We start from the raw sequence: 20625 nt of genomic DNA, 5'->3' as shown, positions 1-20625 counted from the left end.
GAGGTGACTTTCTGAAGTAGACAACACGTGTTCTGAAATAAAGGTTTCAGGACCAGCACTTTAAAAAAATCCAGACTCATGACCTTATAATAACTTAAAGTTGGCATGATGCAATAAATGAGTGCGAGATGACAAAAATAGAAGACCCCCCCCACCAAGGTCAGGTGGACAGCCAGCCTGCTGGATGAGAGAGACCTTGGGAAGGACAGAGGCTGGGTGTTCAAAGAGCTGTGTCAAAATCCCGACCCTGTCATTTACCAGCTCTGTGACTCTGAATGAACTTCCCCAGTGGCAAAATGCCATTTCAAGCAGAGGAACGTGGGCAGAGGGAAGAAGGCATGGTGTGGCATGCTGGGGACACCCAGGCCTGGGGAGGGGCCTCTGCACAGGTGGCCTGGCCCAGGCAGTGCTCAGCAACCTGAGGCCTCTGGGAGGGTGATGGGAAGAGGCAGGGGCAGCTTCAGGGGCACATGAGTTGGGAAAACATCAAGACCCCATCCTCTCACAATCCACAAATGCATATTAAGCCCTGTGGATGGTTCTGGAAGGCGAGAAACCCGTTGACTTGTGCTCTGTCTCCACTTTCTGAGAGCTCTAAAGCCCCTGCGGCCTTCCTGATCTCTCCTGTGGCCTGGATGAAACTCACTTCCACATGGACAAGAAAATGCTGCTGAGTTTTAAGCAGATTTTAAACATCACTGGGTTTGCATTGCAGGAACGGCTCCGGGGGCAGAGAACAGAGTTTGTGGCACACACTCAGCAACACAGGTCAGAAAGCCCAATCAGTCGGCGGTGCTGACTCTAACGGCCATCTCCTGACATTTCTGCCCTTCACGTGCCTGTCCACACGCTGCACTGCCAGGCACCGGGCCAGACCTGGGCGTGGCACGAGTCCCTCCTGCAGATGGGCAGTGGCCACCTGGCCAGCCTCTGCACACGCAGCAGAGTACTCCGTTTTCATTCCCCGTCACCTTACCCAGGAAGAAGTCAGAGGCAGAGCCCACCGTCCACAGCCCCCTCAGAATCAGCATGTCCATCTCCCCTTCCTGAATTCTCACGGGCCCAGGAGCAGCTGAGACCATCCGGGGAGAATGGACCCTTGACCACCTTCAACCCACGCACCACACATGCCTCCCCTAGGCCTTCTGGGATCTTGGTCGGCAGTGATTCGCAGCTCTCAGCTTAGGGCCCTTGTACAACTCCTGTTGATCTGATCTTTTCACCTGGCAGTGCTCCACGCAGCAGCATCTCTGGGGCGAGAGGGAGAGCATCACAGACCGAGCGAGTCGAGAGCGGCCTCGGGAGCTTGTGCTCATGCTATGCTGAGGGGTCGGTGGGATCCACACCCCGAGTACATCACCACTCTGGAGGGTGTTCCCTGCACTGCTCCACTCACCACTCTGGTCAAGGGAGACACCGCAAGGGTGAAGGGGACATGGTGCAGACAAGGAGTCCCCTGAGTGCTCCCACCCCAGGCACCCCAACTCCTGCACCTTGGCAGGGGCGCACACCCTCAGACAGGCAAGCCTTCTGTCCAGAATCCATCAGCCCTGACCCACTCTCTCTGGGGCTCCTCACTGTCTCCAGACTCCCAAGGCTGCCACCTCCTTTCCATCACTCATAGGATTTGTGTAGAGTAGACCCACCATGCACACACAGCCTGCTATCTTTAGGCCCAAACTGCAGAGGGTTCTTTAAAAAATACGTTTATAAGTCTAGATCAAATACTACTCTGACTAATTGATTATGTATTTATTGATTTTATTTCCAAATAGGACAGGCAAGAACTGGGGAAGAGAGAAATGGATGGGGACCTCTGGTGTGATTCACTGCACCAACCAAACAGCAGCGGTAAGAAAGTACATCCGCTCATTAGCTGGCTGGCAGTGACTGGTGCTCTGGAGGGGACATCCCAGCTCGCCTCTGGTCTCCATGCCCAGCTGGGAGAGGGGGTCCACTTGTTAGCTGGTTAGGGTGGGGTTATGATGTTGGGATGACAGAGGCGATGTCTTCACACAGAAAACCGGGAAGAGTGTGTACTCACCCAACCCAGAGATGTTGATTGCTTTCACGGATTTCTTCATTTTGTAAAGAACCATCCGGTCCACGTCCAAAGCCTAAAATACAAAGAATATGTGAATGAAAATGTGTCTGTGCTTAGACCAGGGCGCAGCCCTATGAGATGCCTTCTGGAGGCCCCTGCTGCACCACCAGGCCCCTGGGGCTGTTTCTGAAGGACAAACCTTCAGCATGATGCAGAAGCCTGGCCTTCAAATGGCGCTGGACAGCAGTTTGGTTGGCAATAACTGAGAACCAACCCCTCCTCATGCGCCTCATCCACCTGCAGCGGGTGAGCGGCCCTGCCTGACACCCCTTCTGCATAAAGTGAGTGGCTCTGGCCAGACCACTCCTACCTGGCTGTGCTCTCTGCATACCGGCAAGTCTCAGCATGTGCCTGTCCCCACATTCATAACCCATCCCCCGATGGAGCACTCCGACCAGCAAGCCCCAAAGACAGCCACGCTGCAGGACCAGACCTGCCTGACAGATGCGGTGGAGCAAGGGAGGCAAACTGCTCTGGACTAGAAAGACCCAAACAAGAACGTGTTCGCTGTGAGGAGGCACCTCCCCAGTCCTCCCCACATCTCAACGCCCTTCCAGAAGCCGGCAATAGCAATACCTGCTTTACAAGGTTGAATGGTTAAACAGACACACTATATATTTAATGTTTGCCAAATCTTACAGACCAACTATCCCAAACTAGCAGCATATGGCTCATATAAAGCCTACGCGTAGTAGGTGCTCAAACAGTATCTGCAATGACTTATCGAAGCTGGCAATTAGAAAACTAGAGGTAACATTTCCTTGTCGCCCAATTAAACAACAGAAGAACCAAGAGTGTTGACCCTTAGGTGTGATGGGAGGGAGAGGGCGTCTGTACATTAGGACGGTGACACCTGTCACAGGGTTGCCGCGATGACTGACTGGAGAACTGTGGGGGAGCGCCCAGCCCAGCATGGTGAACAAAGACCCCCAACAGTGGTGACGATCACCCACTGTGGGTCTGGCCATAAAACACGGCCCATCTCCCAACACAGCGCAACCCCTCAGAGCACGGAGCCTCCTGGATCCCTCTCAAACTAGTTTCAACAGCAGCACCCTAAGTCCTGGTTGTAATGCAACAATGGCGGCGACTTTACTGGATGCTAAAAGCAGATGCTGATAACCAGTGTGACAATTTTAGATGGGAAAGAGATCACAAGGCCCCAGACATTTGACAGAGGGTTACAACACAGAGCAGCTCTAATCGTGACACTCTACGTCTGACCAAACACAGGACATACTCTGCCAGGATCGAAGCCGACTGTGGACTCTGGGTGGCAACCACACGTGTCCCACGGAGTCTGCGGGACGCTGTGCGTGTGCAGGGGCAGAGCTATGTGGGAACTCTACTGGTTGATTTTGCTAGGATCCTAAACCTAAAAATGTCCATTGAAAAACAAAACATTAGCCTGGCGCAGTGGCACACACCTCTGTCTCCCGGCCCCAGCTGTCGACAGCACTACTGCAGGCAGGTGTGCGCGGGCTATGTGCAGTGCCCAAGTCAGAACCCCCCGCAACCTGTGGGCTCTCTACAAGCACCCCTCGGCCACGTTCCTGAACAAAGCTCTACAAGCTGGGAAGGCAGGAAGGGAGAGAACCCCACATGCTTAGAAACACACCACTAAGGTTGGGCCACTGGAAAGACTTCCTGAGGACCTCAGAACAGGGTCCCAACTTATTAGCAAGCTTTAAAACCTGCTCTGCTGCCCACTGCCTCTGCCGGCTTTGGCTGGACACCCAGCGTCCACCATCAAGCCCGGCCTGCAGCCCCCGGCCTGCTGTCCTCTCTCTTGCTTCTCACACTGGACACTACTCTCTCCTCACACTCTGCTCCTGCTTCCTCTTGAGCCCCAACTTCTGCTCCGAACTGGCAAGCTGGTTCAGAGGCGTCCTTCCTCCAGAGCCACCTGATGTCCCCCCGCAGGGTGAGCCTGGCACCCACCGTACATTTCCCCAGCCCTGTACTTACTCCACGTTTCAGCTGAGAAAATTCACTGAGTATCCAGTAAGTGCTGAGCGCTAAGCCAGGTGGCCTTCACTGTCCAGCCAGGACAAGACCCTCCACAAACATCACGCTGGCGAGAGCCAGGGGCCCAGGGCTCTGCCTGCACACAGACCCGCTTCCCCCAGTGGTCGAGCTCTGCCCCAGGCCCGCCCTGCCCACTGAGCAGCCACTCCTGAGCACGTGCGTGCGACCGGCAGCATACGTTCCCACAATCACACCCCTGGCACGTTAAGTATCACAGATGCTAACAGAACTGCCCCTGCTCACCTCCCAGGGCCTGCCACACACCTGGCCCAGAACGGGGCTCCATGTCGGCAGGCCCCACGTTTCCTGAGCCGGAGGGGACGTGGAGCACCGTACCTGGAAGCTGCCAGGTCAGGCAGGAAGGAATTCAGGGAAAGGCTACCCAAAGACCAGAGGACTGGCTGGAACCGCAGCTCAGAAGCCAGTACATGCTGAGTGCTGGTGCTAGGCAGCAGACTCCGGGAAAACCAGCCAGAGACGGGCAGCTGCCTCTCAAGCAAAGGCCATGTCTCCAGCCTCTGGTACCCCAGAGGCACATGAGCAGGAGGTGGTGGTCCCCGCAGCAAGGGAAGTGGGACTGCGGCAACTCCCTCCGGGGCTGTGTGGGGCGCAGCCCCCCACCCACCCACAGCTGCACACGGTCTGGTAAAACCCGTCACTGTCTGGGACCTAACTGAAGGGAAGGGGCGTTTCCTGCCCAGGAGTGAGTGGACAAGCGCTCAGGCCGCTCTCGCTCAGTCTGTGCAGCAGGGAGTGGAGGTGAAGGTGAGCGGGCGGCAGAAGTAATTTAACTAAAACCACAAGAGAGAAAAGCAATTCCCTCCCTGCTTGAGAACACACCCTTCATTACAGAGCATGCTTACAGATGATTAAGGTTAAGCTTGGCCAGGGAAAGCGGGAACCGTTAAGACTTGGTGGTAGAAAAGGCCTGTGTCCGTCATTTACAAAAACCAGCACTGGAATTTTAAAGAGATAATAACAAAATTTTCTCCATGAACTAAAGGTGTTTGCCAACTTGGCTGCGATCCTAATTCCACTGGCACACACCTACCACCCCCAGATCCACTCACACTTGGAAAAAGGAAATATGCTGAAACTCGCACCAGAATTTTCGTGTAAGAGCTGTAAGCAAGTAACAGTGAGAACAGACAGGGCAGGCGGAAGGAGGCCGGCCAAACCCTGTAATTCAGGGCCAGACCCGAGCTGACCTTCGGTTTGTAAAACAAGTTTTACAGGGTAAATTTATTGCATAAACAAGACTGTGGGGATGTGTCTGAAATATCTCCAAGAGAATAAGTAACTGTTGGGGTGGGCATGGTGATGAGCGGGGATGGTGAGTGGGGACAGGGAGCACAGACTGTGGGCGGGTGGGAAATGAGCCCCCGGCCAGGATCACCCCAGCACTGCCCACGCCCCCTCTTCACAGTGCTCCCACAGCCACAGAGGAGGCTCCGTAAAAATGAGGATGAGAAACATGAAGGACCAGCCCCTCAGGCCTTGCTACCTCCTGAGGAAATCCTGCCACGCAGGACATCCCAATGCTTCCAGAACGTGGTGCCCGGAGGGCCTCCCTCCTCTGTCCCTGCAGGTCCCTCTGGTGCACCTGAAGGCCGCCCCTCAGCCGGGGAATCACCCAGGCGGCCCACTCGCTTTCTTCCATGGGCTCAGAATCAACACCACCCTACGACATAGGAGGGTCCGTCTCCTCCCCTTGGGCCCCCAGAACCCTACAATGCCTCCCTCCTGGCAAGGAGGTACCCACCTCATGATGACAGGCTGTACCATGGGGTGGCCTTCAGGCTGTCAGAGGGACTGGCCTGGCTCAGGGGTGGGAAACCCACAGGGCACAGGCCAAATCCAGTCCACATGACCATGACCTGAGGGATGTTATAGGCAGACACATTCCCTGCTGGATGTGATGATGGGGTGGTGGGGAGACTCACTCTGAACCCCAACTAAGAGAAATGTCCCCCTAGAGAAGAACTCCACTCTTCTCTTCAGTAGGCCCACACTGCCAAAACTGTAGTCTATGATCGCTGCTATGTTTTCAATTTCATTAAGAAAATTTGTGAGAAATTATTCTCTAATGACTCAGTACTCAGAAAATAGCCTCAGTTTTGCCTCTAGGCCCACCCATAAAGCCCAAGATATTAAAGTTGCTGACTCTGGCCCAGAAGCTCCATCCAGAACGTCTCTCCAAGAGCATCAGCCCACCCTATTCCTTCTGGCCATGAGCCAGCAGCACAAGGTGGCTGTGCCAACCCGGGGAGTTGGTACCAGCACGCTGGAGTCCCAGTTTGAGCCGGCACAGGTGGGACAGGGCGGACTCCCTACACACCCCAGCCTGGCCATGCAAGTAGGCCCCCTCCGTGGTCACCCGCCTGTCCCCTCACTCCATCCAAGAAAGGCCAATCTAAGCGGAAAACACAGTTCTGAAGACAGTGGACGAAAGACACAAAGCACGGTCAGATATGAGCTCCAGGGCCGCTATGCCAAGACAGAGTCAGGGTACATCGGAGGGCAGCTCCGTCTCCTCACACATCTGGCCCTGCAGAAAGCATGGAGCATTCGTGACAGGGTCCAACGAGTCGCTCTGCAGCCTGTGGGCTCATTGTACAGCCAGAGCCATGACGGACATGCCTCCTTCTGGGAATAAAGTGAAGCCTGAGAATAGCAGGTGTCATTCAGAATCAAGATCAAAGACACATCCAAGCCAATCACCATGTGCTGCATACATGTGCCTAAGAGGAACCCAAACGGCAGAGTTTACAGACCTGTTACAATGGAAGAACAAGGACATGCAGAATGCTCTCCACATCAGCCAAACTCACCCAAATGCCCATCACTGGTAGAATGGGAAACCCATCGTGTACCATGCAAGAGGGGGACACAGCAATGGAAAGGAGCAACCCGCAAGGAGCATGGATGAACTTAACAGAATGGTAAAAGCAGAAGATCACACGTGATATCCTACTATCAGTCTTCAAAAGCACAGGCAAAACTAGGTTGTGCTACTTATGTTTGGGGAGATAGATTCCACCCCCACCCCCAGGCTAAATTACAAATTTGAAAGCAAGGAAATGGTGCTTGCCCTGGCCAGATGTGGTGACCAGGGCTTGTGTTAGCGGGCACAAGGTGTGAGCCACAGAACCAAAATAAAGAAATACTAAGTTTTACGAGTACATACACATAATGTGGTAGAGAGCTTGCCTTTCATGCACAAGGCCCTGGGTTCAATGTCCAGCACCACAAAGGGGGAAAATAAATTCAACTCAAAGCATTTCTTTGTAGAAAAAGATATTAAAATCCACTAGAGTTTGGAGGAAGAGCCAGGATGTGCTGCCAGATGGGAGTGAACTCATGGGACCGACCACTGCCCAGCACATCGGTCACGCACAAGACCACGGCACCTAGGAATCCTGCTGTCCCATTCCTAAACCATGAGAGAGAACGTGGGGAGCGGCAGAACCAGAGCGCGGGTGGCCCACCATCTTCTGGGCTCTGTCCAGGCACTGGCTGCTCAAGCTGCGAGGGAGCTTCAGGCAACTGTACGGAAGGACTTCACCCACCTTATAGTAGGTGACCCCCGAGGGCAGGAAAAGAGGAAAGAAATACTTCTTTCCTTTTTCTCCCCCTTTCGTCTTTCATCTCTTGGATGCTGCTCCCACCTGGGCCAGACCGAGGGTAGGAACCAGGGCATCCCTCAGAGCAGGGCCACAGGGTTGGCATGAGCGCCCTTGGCCCTGTGCCTGCAGACAGCCATCGCCTTTATAACCCCGCCACCGAGGCCAAAAAGCAGCCAGTGCGGCTCTGCCAAAGACGAAGACCGAACTTTTTTTGTAATTCTGTCTTCATCTCCTACAGGCTCTGGGAGTGTGGCTTGTCAACACCTCAGTGTCAGACTCTTAGCCTCTGGGACCATCAGAGAGTTAACTTTTGCTGTTTTTTTAGTAAAGCAAAAACAGCTGTCTTAGGATGCAAGGAAACAAGCTTCATTACAGCGCACACACAACGCGAAAGCAAGAAAAAACGAGCTGCTGAGAGCGCGAGTGAGAGAGCTGCCGTGCACACCCGCTTTGCAGGCGGACACAGGCGCAGGAGAAGGCTGCCTCTGTCCCGGGCGCCGGTGCTGCTGCTGCTGCTGCTGCTGATGATGATGATGATTCTCTACTTTCCAACCACTGTTAACAGGAGCACGCTATTCTTGAACTGTTTTAAAACTCCGGTGAAGGAAAGGTACACGCGTGTCCCTCCCGTTTCCCTTTCTCCTCTCCTCCCCATCAAGCCGGGAGCCGAGGATCTGTTTACCTTCAGGCTCCAACACGTGTTCACGGGACAGATTAAACGATAAGGGACAACAAAAATGCTCAACGCTGCACGTTTCCACGTATAAAAACACACCCAGAAAAATCCCCTGGAAGGCAGCACAAGAAGGGTCAGTGGCTCCTAAGGAGAGGCACAGGACAGTGATGGGAGGCTCACCTGGGGACACAGTCAGGAATAGTTACATAGGAGACATTCCCGCCTTCATCTGTTTAAAGATAAACAAATGAGGAAGGAGAAAACGGTTCTATGGGTTGAAAACAAGGTGCACTACCCCAATGCACTGGGCCGAAGCGCTGGCCCCAAGAGCTCTGGACCTGGCCATGGTGGCCACCCAGGCAGCCAGGGGCCACCCTGATAAAAGGAGCTGGAGGAAGGGGGCCAACAGCAGGGGCCTGCTACACTGGTGCAAGGGCACCTGCTCATGTTGGGGACATGGCGGAGGAGCTCAGCTCCTGCTACTGAGTACACCTCCCTCCTTTCCCCCAAGTTGGTTCTGAAAAGGCATTCTCAGTAATGTTCTAAAATGTTGGGGGAGACCCCAAATACCCTCCCTAGGTGAACGTCATGCAAACTAGGTGCCCTCGAGCTGGGGGGCAGCCGCTTACTAGGATGAAGAAGACTGCCCCACAGCATGAACCCACGAAGTTCAAATAGACACAGGTGACTCCCAGGCTAAACGTCGGGTCAATGGGAGAGCCTTAGGCCCCCCATGTGGAAAGCAGCAAGCAGCCAGCCGCACCCGTAAACCCCATCCTGCAGATACAGAGAGAAGCTTCTAGGAGCTGGGAGGGAGTGAGAACAGGAAGCACACAGGGTGAGACAGCTGCCTGCCACCCAGCAGGACACAAAGGCTCCAGCTGCTCCTGGCTGGGCCTGCCTGGTGTTCTCCTCCAGGGGGAGCCCAGGGGTGCGGAGGGCCCAGACGCCTCTCACACTGGCATTCCTGATCTCTGCCCTCCTAAGCGCTGCCCCTCAGTTTAGCAGAAGAGCAACAGACGCAAGGCAGGAAATGGGCTGCCGGAGGAGAGGATCAGGAACAGAAGAGCGACACCACGGCAGAAGGCACCCACGGTCACTGCCGGGTGTGGGACACAGACCATCAAGGCAGCCGGGTACAATGGCCACCGCCCTGGGCCCCTGCTGATGCTGGAGGCAGAGCTCAGAGGCTGGGAAGGCGACCTTCAGCGGGGACTGAGGTCAGCCTGGTGCATCTTTCCAGTCCCAGAAGACAATGGGATCCCAGACCAGGCTGATTTCCCCAGGAAATGAGGCTCGAGGCACATGAACTTCACTTCAGCAGCATAAACAGGGGAGAGGAGACAGGAGACAGCTGAGTTTTCTTCTGAGCCCCAAATGGAGATAAAAAGAAGGTGGGAGAACTTTCCTGCCTGTGGTGATGGGGGTCTGTCTGGGAACATGGTCACGTGCTGTACATCATCACACGCACGGCCCGCTGTGGCCACCACTCCCCCGGGGCCATGCTCCATGGATGCCTTCCTGCTGTCCACCACTGACGTGTTTGTGTTTTATGTGTTCCTCATACTACATCTTGCAACTGTACCCAGAGGTCTCAAGCAACAAATGCATTAAGAATGGAGAAAGGCAGAGCTGGTGGCTCTGAGAGGGCTGGGTCACAAACCCCTGGTTTTAGGTTCAGCTGGACGGCCCTGCTCACTAGCTGGGCGACCCCTGAAATAACCTCACCTCACTGACCTCAGCTTCTTCTTCTGAAAATCGGGAACAATGCCTGCTTCATGGGATAAGATCACCCACATATGTACAGGGTCCAGCATACAGTCGGCACTCACTGGCTGTCAGTGCTTAGTGAGCTCTGCTCTCAGAGGGACAGGGACATGCTGTGGCCATGAAGGTCGCTGTTAGGAACACACCCTTCCCTGTACTTCCCAGGCCTGGTCATGGTAGTGAATAAAGCCTGAAAGAACCGAGAGCCTCTGGGCTCATGCCCACAAAGGTCAGAGGGCAGGTGGCAGGGCAGAGTGCTCAGGGCCAGCCAGGAGGAGGGGCGTCCCTTGTCCTTTAACATTTAGGGCTAAAGAAGCGGAGTGGGAGCCCCAGTGCGAAGGGCAGGGAGGAGGGGAGGCGGGCCCCCAAGGCCTCCAGGTGCTCCCCGGAACAACACACCTACAGTGCCACTCGGGATGCGCTGTCTTGGCACCTGAAAAGACACCTCTACGTTACAATGACAGCAGCAGGGGTAGTCAAGCCCAACCCCAAGCACCATTCAGCAACAGAGGCTCCCACAGCAGCCAGGTCCACCACCTCACGCACATTCCGAAGGCTGCAGAGTCACCGTCCACTTCCCCGACCCGAGGCCAAGGCATTGTGTTGCCCAAGGTCATGTGTTTGGTGTTGGACTGATCAGAGGTAGGAGAGCTCCAGCAAGTGGAAGAAGGCGGCGGGCAGCTTCCAGAACGCTCCCCGCTCCCCACGCCCGTCTCCTAGCAGTTCTGCTTCCACTGCCAGGGAACTCGGCACCACCCACTTGACTCTGCTGCTGCTTTCTCCAGCGTCTGGGGGCTACTCCCTCTCCATCCCCCCATCCTCCCACGCTTCCTTTAAACTCCTTCCCACTAACCCGCCCAGAACTAATGCCATACGAAGCTCCACTTCTGTGCCAAGAGTGCTGTCCACCCCTTTCACCAAGAAAGTGCTCAGGGCATCACTCTGGCCACTGCAGTCGCCCTGGCGGGAAATGGGCTGCCTAACGGCATGTAATGGCACCCAGCCTGCTGACATCTGCCAGTCACCAGAAGCACAGGCACACCCCAGACCAGCTTGGGAAACCATTCCTGTGTCTCAGAACCTCCCCAAGAGCCAGCGGAGTGGGTAAGAGGGGGCAGGGGTCCTGATTTGCATACATCCTCAGGGTATAAGGTCTACTCCTAGGCTTTTTGGGTTGGGTGGTGTCAGTTTCCACTCTCTTTGGTCGTGCCATGTCTAAGCTTTCCGCCTCTGAGTTCCTATTTATCACCCAAAAGACCTGGCCTCACTCCCCTGTGGTAGAGCAAAAGGCAGGGTGTGGGGAGAGCCGGAATGGGGAGGGAGGAGAGCAAGAAGGAACCCCAGACTGGCTGAGCCCCACAGCAAGCCAAGCCGTCTGTAGCAGCGATCATTCCTGAAACAAGGAGGTGAGGGTGCCAATGAGACTCGGGGGCCTATTAAAGCACTGGGTGATCGTGTGTCCTCTCCCGCTCTACCACATGGAAGTCCCCAGCTGGCTCTGTCCACAGCCCTCCACCCCCAATCTCAGCTCCAAGCAGGAACCTTTCTCTCCAATTCAAATAGTGCCACGATGGACATGGGGAGATGAGTGGGGGAGGGAGGACCGCAGTGTGAGGGAGCCACCCAGGCCCCCTTCCTGCACCAGACAACCCATTCTGCATCTCTCTTCATCTCAGACCTGCTCACTGTGGGAGCCACTTGAACAAGAAGGGACCGCAGGCCTGCAGACAGTCCCACTTCCTCTCCCACATCTCCACACACCCATTTCTTGATCTCCTGGGCCTCAATTTCCAAATCCCTAAAAGGGGGCAATAATAAATACTGCAGATGGGACTGCTAGAAGCCCGGACAACAGCAAAGTGTCCCAGGGCACAGCAACCGGGCTGCCTGACAGTGGCCCACTCCAGAAGGGAGGTGAGCCTGGCCCCTCCCAGGGTGCAAGGGAGCACAGGAGGTGTGCGGGAAGGTAGCATCAGCCTCCAGCCTCCAGCCTCCAGCCCCACACGTGCAGGCTGCCCCACCAGGGCCTCAGGAGCACTCATGGGAAGAAACCTCTGAAGAAACAGCTCACTAAGGGCCACATCCCCGTCCTAGAAAGAAGGGGCCCCTGGGGCTGCACTTCTGACGGTGGCCCAGCCACAGGGTGGGCACAGAGTGAGGGACCCTCAAGAGGTGCAGAAGGCCTGCTTGTTGTTTTCCTCAAGACGTCGGATGAAGGTCACTGTGCCCTCAGACAGCACCTGCCAGGGACAAGAGTCGAGGCTGAGGGGAGTCCAAATGAACAAGGCCAGCGGGAGCCAAGGTGAGGGCAGGAGGCGCACAATGGGCAGGGGCGGCTCCTGGCTGTGCTGCAAGGGGCAGCAGGAGATGCCGGCTTGCAACAGCCGAGGACCAGCGTCTCTCCTGAGGAACAGCTTCAGCCTGTCTGTTGTTCTTTCTTTCTCTGTTTTCCATCCAATGAAAAGAAAACTGGAGGCCCAGCTAGGAGAGCAAGAGGGAAGGCTCCCAGGCTGCATCAAGCGAGGGAGGAGGCCAAGCCTCCCACCTGCACAGAGGACACCCCCTGGCTAAGGGGACACTCAGGCCTACAGACACCATGGAGAGGCACGGGGTCCCCAACAGGATGCACACTGCACTCCCAGAGAGCATGCCATGGGGACATCACTCAAGGGTGTGGGGCTCAGGCACAGTCAGCAGGCACAGTCAGCAGGCACAGGAGAGGGGTCTGCTGGCCCCAAAGGGCAGAGTCCCCCAAACAGGCTGTGCTTAATGCTGCTGTGCGATGGCTTCACGGGCGAAGGGAAGAGAGGTAACGATGAAGACAAGATGGGAAACGCCAAGTGAGGACAGTCTGTTTCTCAGACTGCGATGCTGCCTGCTTAGAAGGTCCAACTCCCCACCCAGCCGGAGGGAGCTACCGCTCACCAGGTGCTGCCGGCCAAGCCACTCGGCCAGACGGGTGGGCTTCCACTTGTCACAGGGACCACAACAGTGGTTTATGCTGGGCACCACTGGTTGTCACCTATTCCTGTGGTGGCCTTAGACAAGTCATTTGTCCTCTGAGGTTATGGATGTAAAATTCTGTCGAACTCCTGTCTTTACAAGTTTGCACTTTAGTCATAGTTTCAAGGAGGAAATAGTACAACTCTATTCAAATATACGTGAGGTAACAGATCCTTTTTCTTGAAGAAACCAAGCCTGAAAGTCTTCACAAAAACAAACAAAAAAATCAGTAAGTGATTAGCTCTTACTACTGTGCACAAGGACTATGAACCCGTTTCAATTGTAAAAATAAATAGCTGGTAATGACAGGAAGGAATGCCTAAGAATCCCCTGCATTCCCTGGCCTGGATTTCTCAAAACAGATGGGCAGAAGTGAAGTGTGCGAGCACAGCTTACGCAAGTCAGGGTGCAGACACACTCGCAGCACAAGCAGGTGAGTGACGAGCTTCCGCCAGCACCACGCTCAGACACATGCTGTCCCTCAGGACCCCAACACGGGCAGGGGACACAGACAGCACTCTCACAGCAACACAGGAACCGAGGCACAGATCTCCAAGCCACAGACAACCAGGATGCCCTGCATTCTCCTCAGCTCAAACTCCTGCTCACGCCCACCTGGCCCGACACGCGCGCCATTTCCTTCATCTGCGCCGGGTAAACCACTATTAAGTCAAGAAACAACACACCAAGGAAACAAAGCCATGTTCCTCCTAGGAAAGGGCCAGTTTTTAAAAACCTGCGGCCAGTCCACGTGCTCTACTGGAGGTCCCTGGGACGCAGTCCCTGCTTTCAGAGACTGACAGTCTCCCAGGGCAACTGAGACTTCTCATCAACTGAGCCCTGGAGGACAAGGACAAGACAATGGGCTCCTTTCAGGGCAGGGACCAAGTCTCCCCTTCTGTGACCTGCAATACTCCAGGAATGTGGAATGTGGGGGGGGGGATGAATGGAGTCCCACACTATTGCTCCCCAGTTGCCACCAAACAGGCCTGTGACAGGCTCTGCTCAGGGAAGACCCCCTGGAGTCAGTAGTGCAGTGGTCACATCCTGAACAAAGGGACCAGCTGTTAGCAGGGCCAGCCAGAGGTGCTCCAGGCAGGGAGGTCAAATGAGTCAGGCCAGGGGGCTGTGCTGGCCCCTCCCAGCACTCGGGCTGCAGTAGCTCAGGATGGACAGGATTGAGGGCTGAGAAGGAACAGGACAGACGGCCGCAGACAGCCCTGCTGGCTTCATTCAGCCAGTGTTTTCCTGGAGCCAAGTCCTCTGTGTGAAATGGATTAAAAGGTCTCGTATTTCTGAAATGAGACTGTTCAAATGGGAACAGCACCTCCTCCCAGCTCATGGGTGAGAACGCGGGGCTGCTTCTGTTCACCTGGGATTGGCCGCACGGACCTCAGCGGCCTGCGCTTTTATTTCAGTGGACTCACAGGGACCATTCTGATTTGCACAAATAAACAGAAACAGATGGTCACAGACATCCCTTTATGGAAACACAAGCAAAAAGCTCTGAAATAGTAAGAAATTCATCCCAACTCTCTACCACTAATATCACCCTACAAGTCCCTGCAGTGCTCATCTCCAAGCAGCACTGACGCTCACAGGGACGGTCAGGCGGCGGGCACATTATGACGGCAAGACACGTTCCACAGTGATTCTCCACGTACAGCTGGCTCTGCCACACTGCTGACCTTTCACTGCGGGCAGGGCACACGAGCTACACGCTGATTCAACATTTGGTGCCCACTGAAGGCTAACGTGCTTGTCCTCATCATCCCAGAGCCAGGCGTGAAACAGAGTCGGCCCTCAGATAGTGAATTAATTGGGCCACCAGCATAACTTGCTCTTTTGCAGGAGACCCTAGAACAGCCTTTCCCTGCACCTCTGACTACATCAGCCTGGGCAGACTGCGGTTCACACTGGCCCTTCTACAAACTCAGGTCTGTACCAACCAGGCACTAAAGGCGATCTAACTCTGGAGCTGAACCTCTAGAGCAACCAACCCCAGGCCATGAGCTTCGAGAACTCCAGTCCCTTCGTCCCCAGCTCCCACTGTGCTGCCAGCAGGCGAGCAAATAAATCTGAAGGCCTCGCCCCCCACAGCGTGGCTCGTGGAGGTTCAGAATGCAGAGGGGCCATCATCTCGCTGCTGCGGGGCACATGCCTCAGAGTCTAAGTCTTTTTTGAAAACTTTTTAACAATTGTTGGAAATACGAAAGATGAGGAAGAAAGCCGTGAGAGCCTCCCTCGGGGGCTGCATTAGTCCTACCCCGAGTTTTCCGCATCATCCCGGGCAAGTCCCTTCACCTCCGCACAAGTGGACTTTGAAATCCTTAATGACACCACCTGCCAAATCAAAGGCCACCAACGCGCAGGACCATGTGCTTCTTTCAGCTCATGTTCACTTACATTATACTGAACACCCCCCAAGACAACATGAGGCCACATCCAGAAAGCCCGACATGGGCGGGTTTGATTGTTCTGGGGCACCAAGGGATCAAACACATGGCACTTAACCACTGGGCCACCTCCCCAGCCCTTTTTTTAGTTTTGAGACAGGGTCTCACTAAGTTTCTGAGGCTGGCTTTGAACTCTTGCTCCTCCTCCTCAGTCTCCAGAAACACTGGGATTTCAGGCATACAGTGTGCCTGGTTTACAGAGGAATTTTTTAAAATCAATTGCAGGCTATGGATTCTTTAAACTTCTTTTATAACAAAGTTTGCCTTTCAAAATCTCAGTTCAGACTACTGTCACTTCAATGTTGAACCTCTCTGGACAGCCCTTTCCAGTGAGAGTCACTCGACACATTAGATCTCCACTCCTGTGATGATTTTCATGAGATCAAAAGCCTCTTCCATGGTGTAGGAATGGACATCAAAGAAATGTCTGAAGGCCAAGGAAAACATGAGAAGATGCTGGACATCACGTCATAAGGGCAATGTATGTCATCCCCAGTGAGACACCACGGCACCCACCAAGATGGCGGGGTGGCCGACCATACCAGCTGTGGGCGGGGTGTGAGGGAGCTGGAGCTCTGATGACTTTGGTAGTGAAATGAAAACTGGTCCTTTAGAAACCAGATGACAGTATCTCCTGGGGTTCACACACTCGGGGTACCACCCAGCCACCCCACTCCTAGGTACTTGCCCAAGTTCAAATATAACGTCTATCGATACAAAGACTTGCACTCAACACTCACAGCAGCTTTATTCATGACAGCCAAAACCTGGGAAGCCCAGCACTTAAGGAACTGATTAGAAGACATGAGGGTCCTGTTAGATACCCGACCTAATGTCTGCTAGAATAGTGTCCAGCAATAAGAACATATGCAAGTCAGGCGGACGGCTCCACAGGGCACCTGGCTGGGGGAACGAAGTCGTACACACGTGCTATGAAATCCTAAAGTGAGTGGGTAAGGATATATGTGAAATCCTAAAGACGGCGAGCCTGCCAAGGCAGCGGAGGGCGACTGCCAGGTGGGAGCAGGCAGCCAGCTACAGAGGGGCAGGAGGGCAGTTCTGACCTCACCCTCTACTACATTGTGACAAATGAGACAGGATGATGCACCCAGCGAACGCACACTAAAACTCGCAAGCGTCATTGCAAGTAGAGCACACCTCAATTGAGCCGATTTTTAAAATACTTTATAAACAAAAAAACCCCCATGACTTTTGTTTCTTGGGGTCTTCAGGATGGGCTGGCGTCCCGCACAGGTGGACGCTCAGGAGCAAGGGCTGGAGCGAAGCAGAGGGAGTCGAGACCCCTGGCACGGGGCTGGGTTGGGCCTGCACTGTCCGCACGCACCTACATAGGAAGTGTCGACCAAGGGCCTTTAAAAGGACTTCCGCTGCCTGCCCAGAGCCATCAATGAACTCCAGCTGTCATCTGCTCAGTCACCTCAGCCCTGGTGCCGGTCCACCAGAGGGGCCTTGGCCACCGGCCAGCCCTGCCTGGCCCCACGGGCTCCCTCCCCCCCAAAGTACACTTGTCACCATCTGCAGGCTGGATGTGGCAGGAACGCCACTCCCAGAGTTTCCCAGAGGAAAAACATGTGGCAACTAACCCTCTGTCCCGAGCACATCTGATTTAGTACACAAGGACTGGTGACAGGAACTCAATGAGCTACAGATGCGTCTCAGAAAAGAATTTTTTTAAGGGCAAACTGAGTAAGGCTGGCACACACTTCCCACCTCAGGCCATCCCTGGTCCCGTCCACCGCAGCCAGTGAACTCCCAAGTGCCCTTCCCAATGCCAGTTCCCTCAATGACAGGCAGCTTTAGTATCTCCCGGACACAGCCACTTTCCTCCACGTCATTCATCTCCATCTGCCAGACGAACCTCCCAACCCTGCCCTTCAGGAGACTGAAGGGCGGCAGAGACATGAATCCAGCAAGGTTAGTCGTGTCCCCCCCACCCCGCCCGCCCCGCTGTCTCACCAAGTCCCAGCCCCCGCCCAGCCAGGTTGGAGGAAAAGGGAAAATCAGACGAGGCCGCGCATCTTCGTGAAGAACATGCACACGGTGTCTGCAGTCACCACACGCAAAACCCGTTCCCTGGACGAAGGGCACGGGCTGCGCTCCTTCAGGCGTCTCCCTCCATCACACCCTGGTGCGCAGGCCCGTGCGGCAAGCCAGACCCAGCCCAGTGCCCGCGGTTTCAGCACCCACTGGAGGACAGAGATCCAGAAGCAGACGCTGTGGAGTCAAGTGCCAAACAGAGTGCAGAGAGTGGGGACGTGGGTGGCGGTGCTCAGAGCAGCCTCGGCCCCCTTCTCCATAAAATGAGTGACTGAGAGGAGCCACAGGCCACTCTGCTCACAGCAGGAAACTCCTGTGACAACCACACTCTGGACCCCATCCCCACTTCCAACTCTGTGCAGCCCCTCCGTACTCTAGGCCTCTCAGCTGTGTCCCTAAAGTGTCCTTGGTCTCCACGCTCGGTGCGCGTTTTCTCACTTCCAACCTGTCTCCAATCCAAACCCTCCAAACCCTCAAGACCCTCCCAACATCTCTTCCTCCAAGAGGCCCCCGCCCGTGCTCAGGTCACACCTGTTTAAAACCACACGTCCTCTGCTCCCCTGTCTGGAGTTTGATGCTGTAGATTCCCCGAGGTTAGGGCCTGTCTGGTGCTTCTGTGTCCCTACCAACCACGGTGGCTGCCCTGAATTTCATCTCGATGGTCCCTTCTCCTCCAGAAGCTGAACAGGGAGACTGCAACATGCCAGAGGCCAAGGCACCTTCACTCCATCTCGGTTGACTTAGAGTTCCTGAGCCCACAGCTCGTCACCTGTCCTTCTCTGGGCACTCGCTGTTTACCCACATGCAACACCTGTGTGTAGCCTGAGCTTAAATGAAAGACCATGGCCCTGTTTCCCCCTGGGGGCCAGAAGATGGGTTCTTCCACCTCTTTGCACCCAGAGTAGAATGGAAAATTCTATACCTCCAAAGTTTGTCAGGTGACTACAGTCCAGGGCCCCAATCCCTGCCAGAACGTCCCATGCTGTCTATTCCCACGTCTAAAGTCACACAAGAGACTCGGAGTTCTACAAACTGTGTAATGAGGCTTAAGAAAACAAGTAAATCTTCCAAATAAAAATGGTACAGATAGGAAGAGATGCAAACCCACATCTCACCCTCCTTCCACCCTAGCATGGGGTCTTTTGATGGGTCAGAGATGACAGCCGGACATTCCTGCACCCTTCTCATGGGACCTCAGCTGCACCAGCCCCAAACAAAAGCCTGGAAACTGAAAGCGACGGCAAGACAAAGTGGCAGTGCATCCAACGCCCCGGGCCAGCCTCGTAAGGCCTGCCGGCACGGGAACCACACAGCCCACACAGGTGCCAGCCATCGCTGTGACCCTCCCGTCCTCCACCCACCACTTGAGCTGCCCCACCCTGTGAAGGCACAGACTTGCAGTCCACGTGACAAGTCGGCTTGTCATTTCCTTCCCAGGAATCATCCCTATGACCTCAGCAAGATCCCTGCCATAAGCTCGGGAGTGCTCGTGCGGACTCACCTCAGGAATCCCCTCGATTACTCTCCGTCTGAGCACGAGGCGAGCCCAGGTGTGTGGCTCAAGTTTATAGGAACGAAGCCATCAGACACCACAGTCATGACAGAAAGGAAAGTCACCATACAGGAAGCACTGGTGCTCCCCTGGGAAGGTGAGGGCAGAACGGGGCAGGCAGAGAGGCTAAGGGCCGGGCTGAGCCACAGGCTTTGGTGCAAGACCAAGTTCACTCTAGGTGCACCGCACACTTTGGGTCCTCGTGGGGTGGCGTCCCGAGGCTGAAGACTGACCACAGGAACAAGGCCACTGGAGTTGACTACACAGGCCCCAAGAAACCCCAGGGCTCCCCAGTCGGACGTGTGGCCTTAGCCCAGAGACAACCTCTCAGACCCTCCTGGGGTCCTGCCACAAAACATGCACTCTGTCCGGGAGGGTGCCACAAGTAAATCTCTTCTAGACCTAGAATTCCAGGGGCCTCAGATGCTTTAGAGAAGGAAATGAAGATAATTCAAAGGATAGCACTATGTAACACAGATTGCCTTTCTGGATTCCGGGCATGAAGAATTCTCTGTGACAGATGCACAGGAGGGCCACATGCCCCACTGCCCAACACCAGGCTCAAAGACATGATATTCCTGGCCCAAAAGAATGCCTCACCTAACTGAAACATTCAACCTACATGTGCATGTCCAGTGGCTAAGAAAGTCTAACTGACGGGCAGATAAGCGTGGAAGTGACTGGCCCAGTCAACAGCAGGAAGCAGAATGGATTTCCAAGCCAGCAAAAACCAGCACATCTGCTCATCCTGACAACCTGTCCGTCTACACCAGTCAGTCTCATCCTGACAACCCTGGGAGGTGCCGAGATCCCTGCTGTACAGATGAGGAGACCGAGGCACAAAAAGCTAACCTGCACCCAGCCATCTAACAAGTGGACAGCAGGCACATGCATTCACACCCTGGACTGTGAGTCCAACACCCTGATTATCTCCTCTACATTCTAGCATTTTCCCCACACTCGAAAAGTGAAGAGTTCCAAATACATTAATTACTGAGGAGAAATGACACCAAAATACTGGTGGCTTTTAAAAAACCATCTTCATCAGAAAACCCAGAGAGACCCACTTTACATTTCCCTGTTTCACTCAACAGAGAATGCTGAAGATAATGCTGCCTCGACACTCGGGACTGATGAGAGCACACGTGGCGCTGAAGTCAGTGTGGGCGCCCAGTGGCCTGCTGGGGTGCTCACCTTCTATGCACCTGCCGTCGCTCACTGCTGTCAGCTGGGCCCCCTCCACCTGTCAGATGGCCAAGACTCCAGGGCAGCTGAGCTCAGAGGCCCTTTCTGTCGACATCCCGTTCCTGAATACATTCCAGATGGCAGAGTCTGACCCCTGGACAAGTGGAACA

The 20625-nt window shown here is 54.8% G+C and overlaps 1 protein-coding gene across 6 annotated transcripts in view; it reads right to left on the bottom strand.

Annotated features, from left to right (window-relative positions):
• Window positions 1–20625, bottom strand: part of Asap2 (ArfGAP with SH3 domain, ankyrin repeat and PH domain 2) — a 151866-nt gene that overhangs the window by 95848 nt on the left and 35393 nt on the right. For all 6 annotated transcript variants that reach the window (XM_046441218.2, XM_046441219.2, XM_058578353.1 and 3 more), the window contains exon 2: window positions 2045–2117. In XM_046441218.2, the coding sequence (XP_046297174.1) occupies window positions 2045–2117 (73 nt within the window). The remainder of the gene's footprint in view (window positions 1–2044; window positions 2118–20625) is intronic.

Source organism: Marmota monax, unplaced genomic scaffold (assembly GCF_021218885.2).
Source record: "Marmota monax isolate L192 unplaced genomic scaffold, Marmota_monax_Labrador192_F-V1.1 WCK01_AAM20220418_F8-fsc00010, whole genome shotgun sequence".
Lineage (NCBI taxonomy): Eukaryota > Metazoa > Chordata > Mammalia > Rodentia > Sciuridae > Marmota > Marmota monax.
Note: the sequence above shows the minus strand (reverse complement) of the source record. Positions and strands in the feature narration are given on the sequence as shown.